This window comes from Nipponia nippon, unplaced genomic scaffold, assembly GCF_047370975.1.
Source record: "Nipponia nippon isolate SJK-2023a ecotype South Korea unplaced genomic scaffold, ASM4737097v1 scaffold_22, whole genome shotgun sequence".
NCBI lineage: Eukaryota > Metazoa > Chordata > Aves > Pelecaniformes > Threskiornithidae > Nipponia > Nipponia nippon.
Genome location: NW_028262339.1, coordinates 1,842,691 through 1,861,420, shown reverse-complemented (window position 1 = coordinate 1,861,420; position 18,730 = coordinate 1,842,691). Strand labels below are relative to the sequence as shown.

Sequence of the window (18,730 nt, the reverse complement as noted above, 5' to 3'; positions counted from 1 at the left end):
AGGCCCAAAAATATAGTGGAGAGAAAATATCCTGCAGTGCTTTTTGTCAAATGAGCAGAATATCAAGGGAAGCTTAGCATCTAAACTATTGATGAGACATCTTGATGACAGGAAATGAAAACTGCAGCATAACAAATTTAGCTGCACTGAGGCACTGGAAATGCTGTGTTTTCAGTGTTTGGGCACAGTTTTCCTGGAGTCTGCATGATTTTAATAGAATCATAGAATCATAGAATCATAGAATCATTTAGGTTGGACCTTTAAGATCATCATTTTGTGTTGTGATTTATCAATACCAGAAATTCATATTTCTCTTAGTCAAATGGATTATATATTCTGTCTTTAGATTTGGGGCTTTACATCCTCTTTATATATAAATAAGGAAGCTATTGAATTTTCAATAGCAGTTTGAGACAAAAACAAAGGGATTACAAAAAAGCTGGGGAAGTCCATCCAGCAGCTGAGCAGTCCTTGATTTCATGCTGAGCTAATAGAGGTACTGCTCTAGGTATAAATAAATGGACTTTAGCCCCTAGAAATGTTATTTTCTTTAATGATAGGAAGAGTAAAGAGATCAGCAAATATTTGATATTTACTTTGTGTTCCAGAAGGCAAGTTTTTCTCTGAAAGTTTTACTGCATCTGTAAAGCTGTGTATTCATGTGATTTTGCAGAAATAGGAATGGGTCAGTTCGCATTGCTGCATGAGTGGAGGAAGGATTCAAGGATGGTTCTGCCCACGGACACCTTCAGCACCAGGAGATCAAAGTTTGCAGCTCTTGAGCTCAACGAGAGCAAAAGACTGTCCCTTAACAATCAATTTATGTTATACCAAACTCACATTCCCCTTCCATCTCTGAAAGGCAAATATCTTCTTACAGGACAGCGCTACACCCCCTCAGAAGCAGACAGAATGATTATTAACTAAAATTTTAAATATCAGAGCAATGGATGCAGTGTAAGAATAGATGAATGACTGCACAGATAAATATGCTTTGATCAGATGTTGTTTTTGCACGATGATGTTTATGACCAGGGAGTTTTCCATCATGAGGACCCTCTTCACAGTATGAACATTTCTCTATTTAAGCCTTCCTTGCCCTTCTTCTGCCTGCCCTCACCCACATGTAAAAATAGAAAATCTCTGTCCATTTGTTCATGAAATATATTAAAGAGAATTCAGAAGTCTGAAGGAGGGTTGAATTTCATTATCTTCATATACTCTAGACCTTTTGTTTCAATTCTGAAAAAAATACCTGCCTTATTTGACAGAGGTGCTGTGTTTAGTTCTCTCCAAATGAATGTTTCCATGCTACGTGCACTTGAGTTTGGGGCTGAAGGGGAAGGAGACGGAAAGAGAACAATTTCATTACACAGTCATTATGCCTTGAAGGAATTTCCTTTAAAGAACCCTCTTCAGCTGGCAGTTTCAGACAGGATTAGATATTACCATATTTGGAAAATGGAATCCTTAAGTACCAATTATTTTTATACTTTGAACTGTTATTTGTTTGACAAGGTTGGGTTTTTTTTTTCGATGGAGTCCTCTATGTTTTTACAAATATATCAGCGACAAAAGGAGGGCCAGGGAGAATCTCCATCCTTTGTTGGATGCAGAAGGTAACCTTGCCACGAAGGATGAGGAGAAGGCTGAGGTACTTAATGCCTTCTTTGCCTCAGTCTTTAATAGTCAGACTGGTCATCCTCAGGGTACTCGGGCCCCTGAGCTGGGAGATGGAGATAGGATGCAGAATGAAGCCCCAGAAATTGAAGAGGTAGCAGTTAGTGACCTGCTCCTCCACCTGGATGCTCACAAGTCCATGGGGCCAGACAGGATCCACCCAAGGATACTGAGGGAGCTGGCAGAGGAGCTGGCCAAGCCACTCTCCATCATCTCTCAGCAGTCCTGGTCAACCGGGGAGGTCCCAGATGACTGGAAGTTAGCAAATGTGACACCCCTCTACAAGAAGGGCTGGAAGGAGGATCCGGGGAACTACAGGCCTGTCAGCCTGACCTTGGTGCCGGGGAAGGTCATGGAGCAGATCATCTTGAGTGCCATTACGCGGCACATGCGGGATAACCAGGGGATCAGGCCCAGCCAGCATGGGTTTATGAAAGGGGGGTCCTGCTTGACTAACCTGGCCTCCTTCTATGACAAGGTGACCCTCTTAGTGGATGGGAGGAAGGCTGTGGATGTTGTCTACTTGGACTTTAGTAAGGCCTTTGACACAGTCTCCCACAGCATTCTCCTGGAGAAGCTGGCTGCTCACGGCTTGGATAAGTACACTCTGCGCTGGGTTAAAAACTGGCTGGACAGCCGAGCCCAGAGGGTGGTGGTGAATGGAAGCAAATCCAGTTGGCGGCCGGTCACGAGTGGTGTTCCCCAGGGCTCAGTGTTGGGGCCGGTCCTGTTCAATATCTTCATTGATGATCTGGATGAGGGGATCGAGTTCACCCTCAGGAAGTTTGCAGATGACACCAAGTTGGGGGGAAGTGTCAATCTGCCTGAAGGTAGGAAGGCCCTACAGAGGGATCTGGACAGGCTGCATCGATGGGCCGAGACCAACTGTATGAGGTTCAACAAGGCTAAGTGCCGAGTCCTGCACTTGGGTCACAACAACCCCATGCAACACTATAGGCTTGGGGAGGAGTGGCTGGAGAGCTGCCTGGCAGAGAAGGACCTGGGGGTGTTGGTTGACAGCCGCCTGAACATGAGCCAGCAGTGTGCTCAGGTGGCCAAGAGGGCCAATGGCATCCTGGCTTGTATCAGGAATAGTGTGGCCAGCAGGACCAGGGAGGTGATAGTGCCCCTGTACTCGGCACTGGTGAGGCCGCACCTCGAGTACTGTGTTCGGTTCTGGGCCCCTCACTCCAAGAAGGACATTGAGGTGTTGGCGTGTGTCCAAAGAAGGGCAACAAAGCTGGTGAAGGGTCTAGAGACCGAGTCTTATGAGGAGCGGCTGAGGGAGCTGGGGTTGTTTAGTCTGGAGAAGTGGAGGCTGAGGGGAGACCTTATTGCTCTCTACAACTACCTGGAAGGAGGTTGCAGCGAGGTGGGGGTCGGTCTCTTCTCCCAAGTAACAAGTGATAGGACGAGAGGAAACGGCCTCAAGCTGCTCCAGGGGAAGTTTAGGTTGGATATTAGGAAAAACTTCTTCACCGAAAGGGTATTCAGGCACTGGAACAGGCTGCCCAGGGAAGTGGTTGAGTCTCCATCCCTGGAGGTATTTAAAAGAAGGGTAGACGTGGCGCTCGAGGACATGGTTTAGTGGTGGACTTGTCAGTGCTAGGTTAATGGTTGGACTCGATGATCTTAAGGGTCTTTTCCATCCTTAATGATTCTATGATTCTATGATTTTCTGAATTCTGGTTTTGCAATGAACAGAGGTTACTTTCATAAAACTCTCTGCAAGGTGCAGTTGGAAAGACTTACACCATGCCTTGTCACATTAAGTATTAAAATAACATTTATGTTTTTTCTGAGGGTTTTCTGGTAACACTGTCTGTGGTAGCAAGCTAAACTGATTTATTAATGCACAGTTATTTGTGATCTAATCTCCACCCTCCAGAAGCTTTTTTCTTTCACCTCCTCCCCTCAGGATTTTACCAAGGGCACAGATTTGTCACAATAAAACCACATGGTGAGCAACTCTTTCTAATTTATCAAAATTCATTTTCAAGCTTCTGTTTTGATTGGCACAGCAACCAAAACCACATGTAGATGTGGTGCTTAGGGACATGGTTTAGTGCTGGACTTGGCAGTGCTAGGTTAACGGTTGGACTCAATGATCTTAAAGGTCTTTTCCAACCTAAATGATTCTATGATTCTATTATTCTATTCTATGTGTGATGCATGCAGTAGGTAATATCAGAGGTCAGCAGCCATGTTACAGCTCTCTCCAGCAATCACTTCACTGACTTGCATCTGCAGAAGCGCAAAGGAGGTAGAGAAAGGAGCCTTTCAGACACATGTTCTGCATGAAAAGCAGATTACCTTTAAAGCCCTGGACTTCAAATACCATAAATTTTTACCCTCTTAATGCAGACAACTTTAGGGAGATGTTGAATCTGGCTGGCTGGCTGGCTAGTGGGGAATGTGCTGCATATAGAATCATAGAATCACAGAAGAGGTCAGGCTGACAGGCCTCTAGTTCCCCGGATCCTCCTTCCAGCCCTTCTTGTAGAGGGGTGTCACATTTGCTAACTTCCAGTCATCTGGGACCTCCCCGGTTGACCAGGACTGCTGAGGGATGATGGAGAGTGGCTTGGCCAGCTCGCCCGCCAGCTCCCTCAATATCCTCGGCTGGATCCTATCTGGCCCCATGGACTTGTGGGCATTCAGGTGGAGGAGCAGGTCGGTGACTGCCACCTCTTCAACAACTGGGACTTCACTCTGCATCCTATCTCCAGCTCCCAGCTCAGGGGCCTGAAAACCCCGAGGATGCCAGTCTGACTATTAAAGACTGAGGCAAAGAAGGCATTAAGTACCTCAGCCTTCTCCTCATCCTTCGTGGCAAAGTTTCCCTCCGCATCCAACAAAGGATGGAGATTCTCCCTGGCCCTCCTTTTGTCACTGATATATTTGTAAAAACATTTTTTGTTATCTTTAACTGCAATGGCCAGTTTAAGTTCTAGCTGGGCCTTTGCCTTTCAAATTTTCTCCCTGCATAACCTCACAACATCCCTGTAGTCCTCCTGAGTCACCTGTACCTTCTTCCAAAGGTGGTAGGCTCTCCTTTTTTTCTTGATTTCCAGCCAAAGCTGTCTGTTCAGCCAGGCCGGTCTTCTCCCCTGCCTGCTCGTCTTTTGGCACATGGGGACGGCCTGCTCCTGCGCCTTTGAGACTTCCTCCTTGAATAACATCCAGCCTTCCTGGACTCCTTTGCCCTTCAGGACTGCCTCCCAAGGGTCTCTGTTAACCAGGCTCCTAAACAAGCCAAAGTCCGCCCTTCTAAAGTTCAGGGTAGTGGTTCTGCTGACCCCCTTCCTTACTTCTCCAAGAATCGAAAACTCTATCATGTCATGGTCACTGTGCCCAAGACAGCCTCCGACCACCACATCGCCCACCAGGCCCTCTCTGTTCATAAACAGCAGGTCCAGCGGGGCACCTCCCCTGGTTGGCTCGCTTACCAGCTGCATCAGGAAGTTATCTCCCACACACTCCAGGAACCTCCTAGACTGCTTCCTCTCTGCTGTGTTGTATTTCCAGCAGATATCTGGTAAGTTGAAGTCTCCCACGAGAACAAGGGCTAGAGATTGTGAAACTACAGCCAGCCACTTGTAGAATACTTCATCCGTTTCCTCATCCTGGTTGGGTGGTCTATAACAGACTCCCACCAGGATATCTGCCTTATTAGCCTTTCCCCTGATCTTTATCCATAAGCACTCAACCTTATCATTACTGTCGTTGAGTTCTAGACAATCAAAACACTCTAACGTACAAGGCTACCCCACCACCTCTCCTTCCTTGCCTGTCCCTTCTAAAGAGCTTGTAGCCGTCCATTGCAGCACTCCAGTTGTGTGAGTCATCCCACCATGTTTCTGTGATGGCGACCACATCATAGTTTTCCTGCCACGCAATGGCTTCCAGCTCCTCCTGCTTATTGCTCATGCTGCGTGCATTTGTGCAAATGCACTTCAGTTGGGCTATAGATCTCTTCTCCAACACAGGCATGCCACCCCTAGGCTCATCCCTAGCAAGCCTGGTTTTATCCCCTTCCCCCTTCGCATCTAGTTTAAAGCTCTCTCAATGAGGCCTGCTAATTCCTGAGTCATAATCTTTTTCCCCCTTTGCGACAGGTGAACCTCATCTGTCTCCAGCAGGCCTGGTGCCATGTAAACTGCCCCATGATAGGAGAGCATCTACATGCTATACTCAGGAAAGTAAAGAGCATACAGAAGAAACATACAGAAGTTATAAAAGACAGTCTGTTCCTTCGTAAATCCAGTGTCTCAGTTGCCTTCAATATTTACATATGTGTGTGTCTTTGGTTTTTGAGTGACAGAAATTACTCTTCTCTGGTTCTTTACACCTTTTAACATTATGTCATATAAGGGGACCAGGCTGAATCTGGACAAAGGGCAATCTGAGGCAATTGTAATCCCTGGCATTCTGCAGTTCTGGTCCACCCTCCTCATGGTCAGGCGATGTTATTCATGCTGGTCATTAGCTGCATCTGTAATAAAGTAGTGAATAGATTCAGTGAACAAATTAGATATGTTCCTGGTGAAGAGATTTTTGAGCTTTGAACCAAAGCAAATAAGAAGTAGGAAAAAAAAGCAGTTGCTGTTAGCATATGAATCCCTGGAATTATTCTATGATGAAAGTTTTTATCAAGGTTACAAGTTTTTTTACAAGGTTTCGTCCTATAATTGCGTTCTGCTTGTACCTTGCAGTGAGCCACCTCTACGGATTTGGACTGATGGATGCTGAAGCAATGGTGATAGAAGCAGAAAAGTGGACAACAGTCCCTCCACAGCATGTGTGTGTGGAGAACACGGATCGGCAAATCAAGTAATAGCTGCTGCCAAAACTCTTGCTGGCATAAACTTATGGAAAGAAGTTGGGTATAATATACCCCTCCCTTGCACTGTGTTTAATGGGTGATTTTGAAAGCTACACTGAGGATCTCTCCTTCAGATATGTCAGATCATTTGCCTGTAAAGTTTGTTCCCTGCAATTCTTGGAATGGAATTTAAAGAATGTCCCAAAACCTGAAGGTAGAAAACAATTCAGGCTGGATGTTAATTGATACTGGCATAGATGATGCTCTGAAGAACAAGAATGTCTAGTTGAGTGCACTCCAGTCATCCTTGTAAGATGAGTACAAATTCAATAGTTCAGTGTCTAACATATAAATATTCTTTTCATTGAAATCTTATATCATACTATCACTCTGAAACAGTCTCAGGAGAGTCTCTGTCTCAGAGGCTAAGACTAAACTGGTTTTTGCTTGCTAGGATAGGGTCTCTATAGAACCAGGCTTAAGAGTAGTATTCTGTACATGCATTCTGTAGATACAGAGAGAGCATCAGTCATAAGGCACATTCCCAAAGCCTTAAAATCATTGAGGAAAGTTTTTATTTGATAGATATACTTGACAGTCTAGGTCCATAACTGGTATAGTCTGCAAGGAAGCCATGCCAATTTAAACCATCTGAGTCTGACACTGCCCACTGTTTGTTACACTTAATATGTAATACTTGCTATCACATAAGCAAGGGCTATGGCGATGCCAGGCATTTCCTGGTACTTAATGACCAGCTGTCATCCCATGACAATCCCAACTTGCCACTAATCCACAAAAAATGCTCTGTCCTAAAGGTTTATTCCTATTACAGGTCTTCACTGTCCTCTTTTAGCATGTGTACATGTCAGCATAGCCCTTAATAGAAAGCCCAGTAATTGCCAGTGACTGCAGTAAAGTAGTTACACTACAGTAGTAGTTTCAGCTAGGAAATAAGTGTTAAAACTAAGGGTTATAGGCTACTGATTTCTCGGAAATGATTGTCCAACACTGGCAGTCACTTATTAAGACTAAATAACTAAAGTTATTAACTGAAGTTACTCACACTAAATAACTAAAGTTATTTAGTTGTCAGGAACAAGCAAGAAACATTGATGTTGTTTTTATATGCTTATATTATAGAACTATACGGCCTGACAGTGTTGTCCGTTCAATTTACAAAGCCACCGGCTGTTCAGATAATCCCAACCACCACGTGATCTACTTGGAGCACGTGGTTGTACGCATCACTATTACTCACCCTCGACGTGGAGACTTGTCAATTTACCTAACCTCTCCTTCTGGAACTAGGTCACAGCTCTTGGCCAACAGGTATAGTATGACAACACAACTTTGCAACCCAGTCAGCATGCAGGGCCTTCACTGACATTGAAGCATCATCAAAGAGTAGTCAAGTCATTACAGTAGGTTTTGCCGAAAGACACAAAGTTCTTAATTATTTTTTCTGAGAGAGATAAGGAAAATGAAGAACAAATGAACTGAAAGATGGCAGTCTCTATCAGTAGAAGAATAGGCTGTAAAGCTGTTGAAGATCATAATCTTTAAAACTAAGATTAGTCAATTTTGATAATCTTTTGTGGATCACCAATTATTAGATGGCTGGGAACTGCGAAGAAAATAATAACAGGCTGAGTGTTAGAGAAGGAAACTGAAGCTGAATGAAAATGTGTTTCTACATACTATTGGCACTTATTTTTTCTTTCCCCTCCTTTCTTATGCCTTTATCTACTAGTAATAAAAATCAGACAGAATAGTAATCTTCTCTTACTATTTTCTTTAAGCTTTCAGAATATGGTTATGACTCCTGATGTTGCCAATTTGCATATCCTTTTTTTCCCCTTTTGTAGTAGTATGTAGTATGCTCAAGCCATGAAAGGCTCTTGGTAGGAGAATGCTGAGAAGTTGCACTAGCACTTTAAAATTAATGGGTCCATCTATAAACAGCCTATTAAAATTTAAAATAGTCAGCAATTTCCTTCATCCCATAGATCTATGATGGATACTTGCTGTTGGATGTCAGGCCCCTCTAACATTAGCCACTAAGAAAGATCCATCCTTTTTTTTCATCCTGTCACCTCTACAGTATCTTCTTGGAGAAACTGTGAGACTGCATCAAGTAGTTTCTTTTTTTCCAGACTGAACTCAAACAAGTATATCATTAGCCAATGCAGCATTTCCAACATTTGTGCAATTTCAGTCCCTAGAGATGAGGTACATCATTAGCATTTGTCCTCAACAAACTGAAAGGCTTCCCAGTGGTATTTCTATTTCCTTGGTCTACTATGAGAAATTTTCTTTGAAGAAACCATCAGCATTCCTTCCCAGATACATAATGCTAAATCAGCAATCAAGAGCACTGCTGACTACCACAGATCACTAAAGCACTAAGAAAGCCCAGAGGCCTCCTCAAACTCCATCTCATTTCCAACTGTGCAAATAAGTTACAATGATAAATGCTTCCATACTTCTCCAGCTGGCTAGAAAACTCTTCCTGACAGGACTATAGTATAATAAAGAATATTTTTGCCTTGGTAACTAGCAGCTTTAGATGACTGCAGCTCTGCTGGGCACAGAGCGTGGCTCCCACACAAAAGTTGACATTAGTGCAATGTGTCTCAGAAGCAGCAAGAGCTGCTGTGACACATCACATCTACGTTGTGAGAACTCTTCTGCCTTCCCACTCAAGTCTTCACAAAAGTTTATATCCCTAGTCCTATTCCTCAAAGCTTTTAATGAATTGGGAGTGGCTTGCTTTCCATACTGTCTCATCATCTACATTTGCCCAGTCAGATTTGCTGAAAAAAGCACATCAAATGGAAAGAAAGTTGTTTTGGAGTTTTTGGCCCCTTTAGGATATCTCCTGTGTTTCATTACTGGTGTCAGTGCCTTGCAGACAAAACACACATGCACACACATTTGTCTCCCTGCTACACTGAACAAAGAACTTACCCTTTGCTAACCAGTGCAGAGGGCAGACTTCTACCCTCTGAACAGTTACGAATCAGACTTTTGTTTTCTATTTGAAAGAATCCTCCTTTACCTTTCTGTTCTGTTTTTATGCCACAGTTCTTCCACGCTTCAAAATTAAAAAATCTAAAAGTCCTCCAACTAGGTATCCAAACAAAACGAGCTTATGTAAACCCAGTGGTCTTAACACAGCTAACTCTTGGCTCTAGCCTTTCATGCCTTGCAGTTGACTCACAGCAAGTGGGAAATAAACACATTCCAACATTCACAGTTCACCTCTGGTGATGACTGGTATGTGGAAAAAGTACAAAATTTAATTCAATCAGTCTCTTTGTAACCCCTGCTCCTTAAAAAGTAATTGTTTTCTGTGCCTGTGGTAGAGAAAAAGTAAGTGTGTATATTGAAATACGGTGGTGTTCAGCTGCTTCTTATCCTATACTATCAGAATGCTAGCGTGAAAACAAAGAAACCTGAAAGGCCATTTAATGTTTTGCCATTTTGTAAAAACAAATTATTCATGAAAGAGCAAATATTCATATGGTCACACCAGAAATTCCTTCCCCAAGCAAGCTTCAGAGATATACTGACTTGTCAGTCACATTTGGCTGACACCAACTCACAGCTCTGGGGTACTAACATTAAGCAATAAATGTATTTTGCAAAATCTAGGTCTGAAATACACTAGAGCCTTCACAAAGCCCTTTCTTAGGGTAAAGTTATGTATATGGATGCAACACTTTTCAAAATGATATTTCAAGACTTGTTTTATTTGGATTTTCTGTTTCTTGCAGTTTAGTACTACAGTATACTGAGTGTTGTTGGGTGTGTATGCTTTAGCATCATGTTATGAAAACTGGGGGAGGAGTATTGTTATTCACTAACATGAAAATTTCTTTAGTTTTGAGGCATTCACTTTTTAAAGTATTAATCACGAGGGCCTCAGAATAAAGTCATTCAAGTGCAAGTAGCATGCAGGGATGCCTTGGCAGCAAATGGTCTGGGTTTTTTTCTATAGGCAAAGGTTCCAGAGGCTGCTGTACATTGCTACTACCTGACTGAGATGCTTTTCTCAGACATACAAGAGCTTTTAATGCACATGTACATGATTAATAGCAGCAATACCAGCTGTTTTTTACTGAAACTAGGGAAAACCTCATTGCTTTACCATTACTCATCTGGGTTTAATTTGAAACAGTTTGCTGGCAAAATGTCTTAAAGTGCAAAAGGTATATTTTACACATGTGCACTTTTCTACCAATTCTGGAAAGAAGAGTCACTGTGTAGTTTCTGGTGCATTGAAAGTAGGTTCTCAAGGCAATACCTGTCCTTTTTCTGCATATTTTGTTCTTAATGTTGGCATCCCCTAAAATGACTTCAGTAAGAAAACTTGTTAATTGTAGGTGATGTGGATTCCTTTGCAGCCATTTGGTGGATTACACTGTCACTGCCTTGAGCTTCGTGTATTCTTTAAAAACTGCATTACAGGGAACATATGCTTTGTTGTTTGGAAAGTAATAAACATGATTACATTGTATATACTGCAACAGAAGAAAATACAGGCTTGGAAAATGCTGGCTGGTGTGAGGATGAGGATTAATTGTTCAAATGATTACAGTTAAGTCCAAAGGGGAACAGTATCCCCTCTTTAAAAACAATTGGCCACTGAATTTGGCAGCATATGTTTCTGAGTATTTTTGAGACATACCACAATCTGTTCTAAAAGACACTCAATACAGGGGGCCATAGAGGAGCAGCTAAATAGAAAGAGGATAGAAGCCACAAACTTGGGGCTGGTTTGTCTCACACTAAAGTCACAGCTTATTTAAATCTTGCTCTTTAAATTTAAATCAGCTGCTGCCATTCAAACTGCATAACTGATTTTTTTTTTAACTGTGGGGTGGCAAGTTTCCAGGCCACTAGGTTCCTATGCTTACATGGCACTGACATTAATAATACCTTTGTTCAGCAACAAAAGGAAATATTTTCAATACCATCTTTTTCCTGTAATGAAACCTTCAATAATCAGTAAATTTTAATAATACCCTCCTCTACAGAAAACTCTTAGACCAAAACTGAGGTATTCTCATCTGATCTCACTTGCAAGATCACTTCATAAAAATTCTTGGTGATCAGAAGTAGAGGAAACCTTTTCTTTATAGGAGGTTATTTTAATTTCTGGACCAGTCCATCTTACATCTTTATTGCAGTTTACACATTAGACTCCAATAACAAAAATTACATTTTAGGGGTAAAAAGAAAAGGATAGGGTCGACTTTCGTGCTGAGTCTCAGTGTTTCAAGTAGCTGTGAAAATTACCCTATGGTGACATTATTAAATGCAGGATGAGAAAACAATAATCCTCTGCTTATGTTATGTCCACAGAATGAAGCGGTTCTTGGAAAACTTCGGAAAACTCCCAACTCTAACTTGCTATATTTCATTTAATATCTTGATTGTCTATGTCTTTTATTTTTCTGAATAGACACCCAGTACCCTTCTACCACCCATTCTTTGAACTGCAATTGCAATCTCTAAAAAGGATTTGAGTACTTCTTTTGTTATATCCTGTCAGTATTAGCAATAGATATGGTGAGGAGCTCTGGGGATACTGGAGACACAGCATTAAAAAAACCCCAAACAGTAAACATTTTTTTTTATCTCAAAGAGGAAAAAGTTACTGCTGATTTTCTCAGCTCAGCAGGAAAGACTAACTGGGTTTATATACAAGAGTGTAAATGAATGCAAGGGACACTATCCTCCATCCTCCATCATGGAAGTTGTTCAAAGATAAATGTGGAAAAAGAATGAAGTGCAATATATCTGAGATCTAGAATGACACATGCCTTTCTTTGAGGACTGAAACTAGTAAAGAAATAATCAGGGAGATCTGCAGGGTAGGCAGGTATTGGATTTCAAAATTCAGAACTTTAAGTTCAATTTTAGTGGAAAATTAGCATCCATAACTAAATGTTTGAAATAATTTTCAATAGTAGAAGTGTGAATAAAGACAAATGGATGAAGACAAATTTAGGATCCAGCTAAATGTCTCAGACTATGGGTTTTGTACTGAACCAAAAAGAAAGAGAGGAGCTTTGTAAGACAGACTAGAGGAAGAACACTTAGGATTTTGCTTCCTGTAGATAGGTTTGCCCCAGCTACTATGCAAGGATGAATGGGTCTTTTCCTAGCCGTAGAAAAACTAGGCCCAGCTCAATCTTAGTATAATAACACTTATTACATTGAGTTTCAGCTGGAATAAATTGAATTGTGTGATGAACACTCAGTCTCCCCTACTGCCCTTACCCTAATCGGAGATCCCTTTTCAGACCTACATGATGATGGCTAGGAAAAATCTGTATATATGGCACTGTGTTCATTCATACTCTTGCATTAGAATTTCTACCTGTTTAGAGTGAGGTTTCTGAAGATTTACTGCAAATTCAGTAGGAAAACACACACAGCTTTTAAGAAGACAACTATTAGCATCAGCCACATGGCTGGCTGACCAGTGCAGTATGTGGAACTCAGCAACCTGACATGTCTTTAGGTGATGACAGAGCATTTCATGCTTATATGTATATAAGCATGTATATAAGATGTATATAAGCATGGTCATAAATATTATCAGATTATTCTCAGCATCTTGTTAAACTATTTTAATCTATAAGAACCTGTAATAGTCAACTAACAATTCATCAGACCATATACTAATAATTTACTAGTCCATGACAAGCTAAGTGTATCCTTGATATGAAGTTTGACATGATATCAATCTGACAAATACCAAAATCAACCATCTGGACTGGCTCCATAATCCTTAAAAAGATCCTATTCTGTATGTATTTCTTCCTGAATAAGGAAAACTACACCTGAACTTTTTGGTAACTATTTTGATTGTTTCATCCTTTCACTCAACACCACTGAAAAGGAAATCCAGGTTCTTTGATTTGTGAGAGCATAAGCAGAGCAACATAAAAATACTTGCCCTGTTAAGTATGTACAACATACACATACAGATAGCCTCAGAGTCAATATCTTTCCACTTTTTTTTTCTTAACGGTTCTTTTGATCAGTCCTGTTGTCAGCATTGGTAAGGCCACATCTGGAGTCCTGTGTCCAGTTTGGGGCTCCCCAGTACAAGAGAGACATGCACATACTGGAGAGAGTCCAGTGAAGGGTCACTAAGATGGTTAAGGAACTGGAGCATCTCTCATGAGGCAAAGCTGAGAGAACTGACACTGTTCAGCCTGGAGAAGAGAAGGCTCGGGGGCGGGGATCTCATCAATGTATATAAATATCTGAAGGGAGAGTGTAAAGAAGATGGAGCCAGGCTCTTTTCAGTGGTGGCCAGCAATAGGACAAGAGGCAATTGGCACAAAGTGAAATACAGGAGGTTCCATGTGAACATCAGGAAACACTTTTTCACTGTGAGGATGACTGAGCACTGGAACAGGTTGCCCAGAGAGGTTGTGGAGTCTCCATCCTTGGTGATATTCAAAAGCCATCTGGACATGGTCCTGGGCAACATGCTCTAGGTGGCTCTGCCTGAGGAGATGAGTTGAACAAGATGAACTCCAGAGGCCCCTTCCAACCTCTGTGATTCTGTGATCTGTCTGTAGCTTTTTGATTCATTTATAGAATCATTTAAAAATTCCAATTTAAACCTTACTTTATAGAATTCAAAACCTTCCCAAAGAAGTTTAGGGAAATGTTCGTTCCAAATACTAGTCCTTTTTCTGGGAAATAATCTTACTAGGTTTTCCTGCACCTCCAGGGATCAAAATATGAACACTTACAGTTTCAGCCATAGCTTATTTTAGGTAGAGGTGTTTTTATATATCCAAGACCAAGACATAAGGGATTTTTGTTTTTTTCCTCCCAAAATGACTTAAAAGAGTGATGCAAGGTTAAAATAGAAATCTATCAGCATTTTAAAATACCAAAACATAACATATAAACACCTTTAAACACAAAATAATATGGGAAATAATATGGGACTAATTACAGTAAAAATAAGCAGTAACTAGTGTTTCTATGTATGTAAATGGAAGCCCAATGAATGTAGAATTTAAAATATAATTGCATGGTACTTATATAATACTATATAATTTAGCTGCCATCATGGCAATTAGGAATATTGCTGCTTTGACTGACAGTGTGTTTAAAAAGTAATACATTAGTTATCAGTGAAACACTGTATGACAATTTGACTAACTCTCTTGGAAATAACCTGCATAATGACTTAAATTGGACATACCCACATGCAAACTTTGGGTAATAACTAGGTAGATAATTTCTACCCTTTCAGTAAATGATGTGTCAAATTATGTGTCCTATCTGTCATGTTTTTATGAAATTTGTTGTATTCAAACAACTGATTTAACAGTGATATGAAACGGGCCAACTCTGGTGGCATAATTCTATATTTAGAACTGCATCAGAAGTAAGTCTCATCCAATTATCAGTGAAAATCCATCCTAATTTTAAATATATATGAATATTTTATTTTAATGTTATCAACACTAATAAATATGAGTAATATAGGCATTCATAGAGAATGGAAAATGGTTACACAAATGAGAGAGCAAAAATCAACTATGGGCTGAATCATATAAGTGCTCCATGCATACGGGTCCTACTGAGGAGAGTTGTGGATATGTGGACCCATGCAGTACTTGGCCCCATGCCTCTGACCAGTTTTCAGGAAGAATGGCATTTTATCGATATCCTATGTGAACATTTTAACTAGAACTTGGCACATATTCACATTGCTACAAAAGTATCCTGCTTTCCCAATGTTTTCCCACTTCATAACCTTTTGAGAATAAAGATTGAAATGTGCTTAGAAAATAACAGTAAAGAATCAAGTGAGTATAAAATGTATTTTTAAGATTGATTTGAGTATTTTGTAGTCAAACACTAGATTTATCGCAATTTAATGGAAAAGTATTCTAAGTCCATTGGATTTTCTACTGTACAGATATTTTTTATGAAAAATATTTAAGTATAGCTGTCACCAGTGGAATAAAAAGCAAATTAAAATGGTGATAAATGTAGTAGTTCTTATTCTGCTTTGCGTGTGAGAGAGGGAGATCTTTGTATGTATGTGTATATATATATTTCTCTATCTTTAAAGCTGAGCTGTGCCATTTTAGTAGAGGCAACAGTCTCAGAGTGTATCTATCTCCCATCAATAGCTTTGGGGTACCAGGCAACATGCTGTGAGCACTGAACAGAAGTGCAAGTTCTTTTGTGTCTTTCCAAAATCTCATTAATAAATTCCAGTTTTAGGCAATGAAAACTCCCACCAGTTCACCTTCCCCTTCCCCCACCTGATCAGCATCAAATTGCAGCCTCTGAACTGGGCCCCCTGTACTAGAAATTACTGTAATCCAGGCCTGAGCTCTAACCTCTTCACCCAAGACCTAATGTTGTTAGTCAGATGAAATCATCAGATGCCATTAGTCTCTCAGTTTTACCCAAACTCAGTCCTGTCAAGTGTTTGAATAGAATGACATCTTGGTCATTTGAGGTTTGAGACCAGTGTCTCAGTTGCATCTGATTGTCTCACAAGGAATCACATATATTGAGTTGCTCATATTGTCTCAGTCACTTAATCCTTTTATTCTCTTAAAATCCCTTTTCAGTATTTCAATTCAAAACCAAAAATAAATGTAACAGAACTTTTCCAACTTAAAGCTGTTTGTATTTAAATCATGGTTTTAAAGCAAAGGATATGCTGTATTTTATGTACTTTTCCCAAGACACCTGCATTCTCTTAAGCCTTAGTAGCAATTATGACAAATGATGGCATGTAAAGAATCTTCTCCATTAAAAACACCACAAAAAAAGCCACCAAAAAATGGCAAATGTATTTGAAAGATGTGCTGAAAAACCATTATGAGTAATGTTATGCAAAGGACTGGCTAATTAGTATATCTTTCAAGAGTCTGGAGACTTGGAGGCTTAGCTCCACTAAAATGGTGCACTTAAAATAATGTCATTATTTATTTTAGGTTATTTGATCATTCCATGGAAGGATTTAAAAACTGGGAGTTTATGACTACTCACTCCTGGAGTGAAAAAGCAGCAGGTGACTGGATCTTGGAAATCTGTGACACTCCATCTCAGCTGAGAAATTTCAAGACTCCAGGTATGACTAACTCTCCAGGTATCCCTCTATTTGGGATCAGTGGATTCAGAAGAATGCTTGCAGTTGCTAACACTGCTTTGACTCTTTTACACCTTTGATTTATACCTGTGAGATCTCATTGGTTTTAATGTGATTGATTGGCAGAGCTGTGAAGACCTATGCATTATTCTAAATTTCAGTTATCAAAGCAGATTTCATTTTTATGTTGCTGATATTTTCCATTTAAGACGTGGTTCTCTTTTATCCTGAACTTACCTCTGGTTTCTGTGGAGAAATTCACCTTCTCAGGGTAAACTCCCCTCTTTCTTGCATTCAAAGTTGTTGCCTTGAAATATAAAAAGATAGTTTTGCCATTTATAGTTAGATCATACCAAATGTGAATCTTCAAGCAGAGGAAGACTCCTGTACCATCTGGCAGGTTACCAAGAGTCAGTGCTTTAAACAAGCAAAATCTTTAGTAGGTGGAGTTTTCAAGGAAAAAGACACAAAACTGCATGAAACTGCATGTGCCACATTTGAAAAAAGATATAATATTTCCATATACAGACGTGTTTTCCTGGATGTTGAATATAGTTTTATCTGACAGGTCTTTGACATACATTAGAGCAGCCCAAAGTTGTTCTACTGTATTAATTTTGCCAGTGACTCCCATCGCTGATATAGGGCCTAAGAATTTATTTCCATGTTGTTTTTCTTTGCTTTGTATTTTTTATCCTACCCATAAGGAAAACATTGTTTACATAATTAGAAGATCCCTTTATACAGAAGAAAGAAATTGCATTGTGCTCCTGTGTGTATAGGTAAAGTGCCCAGGCATCGCATTTGTTTACTTAAGAACTAGAATTTTTAAGGCTACAGACATTCTTCTGTTTTTAATTCCCACCGCACAGTTCAGTTTCATTCAAATTTCAGAATGAGCACTTCAAAAGAAATGGAGATTGAAGCTTTCAAAGAGACTCACAGGAATAGGTGCTTACTTCTATTTGCTGGTTATGAGGTTCTGTAGACCTACTGAAACTTTCAGCCTTGAGACCCATTTTGAAATAGATATAGTATACAAAGACAAAAATATATGCATGAATATTGAATATAGTCCTTCTCATGGGGCCTCACGTCAAAATAGGTGGAAACCCTTTAATAAAAAAACCCTCATGGGGCTACATCTGGCTGGCGACCTGTCGCCAGCGGTGTTCCTCAGGGCTCAATCCTAGGGCCGGTTTTGTTCAATATCTTTATCAGTGATCTGGATGCAGGAGTTGAATGCACTCTTAGCAAGTTTGCTGATGATACTAAACTGGGAGGTGCTGTTGACTGTCTCGAGGGAAAAGAGGCCTTGCAGAGGGATCTAGATACATTGGAGCATTGGGAAATCATCAATGGCATGAAATTTAACAAATCCAAGTGTCGGATTCTGCACCTGGGATGGAGTAATGCCAGGCACAAGTATAAATTGGGAGAGGAGTGGCTGGAGAGCAGCCCTGCAGAAAAGGATCTGGGGGTGCTGTTTGACAGAAGGTGCAAGATGAGTCAGCAGTCTGCCCTGGCAGCCAAGAGTGATACAAAAATTCACGGATGTTTCTCCTCACAGTCCAAATCTCCCCAAGGGAGAAACGGAGTATTCGGAGAGTCCCTGAAATGAAACTCAATAGCAACGAAGTTACTATTAAGCAGGTATCCTTTATTGCAGCGCTGGGCAGCACTGGGGATTCTCCACCATAAGTGCTCCCCCGATTTGGTAGACTTTCAGAGATTATATACTATAAAATCCTACATATTCACAGGATTTCCAAGAAATCATTTACATAAACATGAGATTTCCTGGAACTTATTAACATATGCAAATGTCCGACCCGCATGCGCAGTCGTCTCCCGTGGTGGTCTTTGGGGGTCTTCAGATGAAGGCTCCTAGTCTTCTTCACTGTGTTCGCTGATTGACCTTTGCTTCTGCGCAAACTCAGTCCCAGCATCACGTAAAGGGTGTCCTTCAAGGCTGTCGTCATTCTTTTGTGACCTCCCATCTTCGGTGCATTTGTTCTCCCAAGGCCCAGTTGTCTGAGATGGGATTATCCCTGAGCCCCCTTATC

At 40.8% G+C, this 18,730-nt stretch overlaps 1 protein-coding gene across 6 annotated transcripts in view; it reads left to right on the top strand.

The window, feature by feature from the left end:
* The window catches only part of LOC104012734 (proprotein convertase subtilisin/kexin type 5), a 206,167-nt gene that overhangs the window by 168,558 nt on the left and 18,879 nt on the right, over positions 1-18,730 (top strand). For 5 of the 6 annotated variants that reach the window (XM_087760253.1, XM_087760255.1, XM_087760257.1 and 2 more), the window contains 3 exons: positions 6,396-6,513; positions 7,649-7,837; positions 16,510-16,646. In XM_087760253.1, the coding sequence (XP_087616379.1) occupies positions 6,396-6,513; positions 7,649-7,837; positions 16,510-16,646 (444 nt within the window). The remainder of the gene's footprint in view (positions 1-6,395; positions 6,514-7,648; positions 7,838-16,509; positions 16,647-18,730) is intronic. The other variant, XM_087760254.1, reaches the window with a different exon arrangement.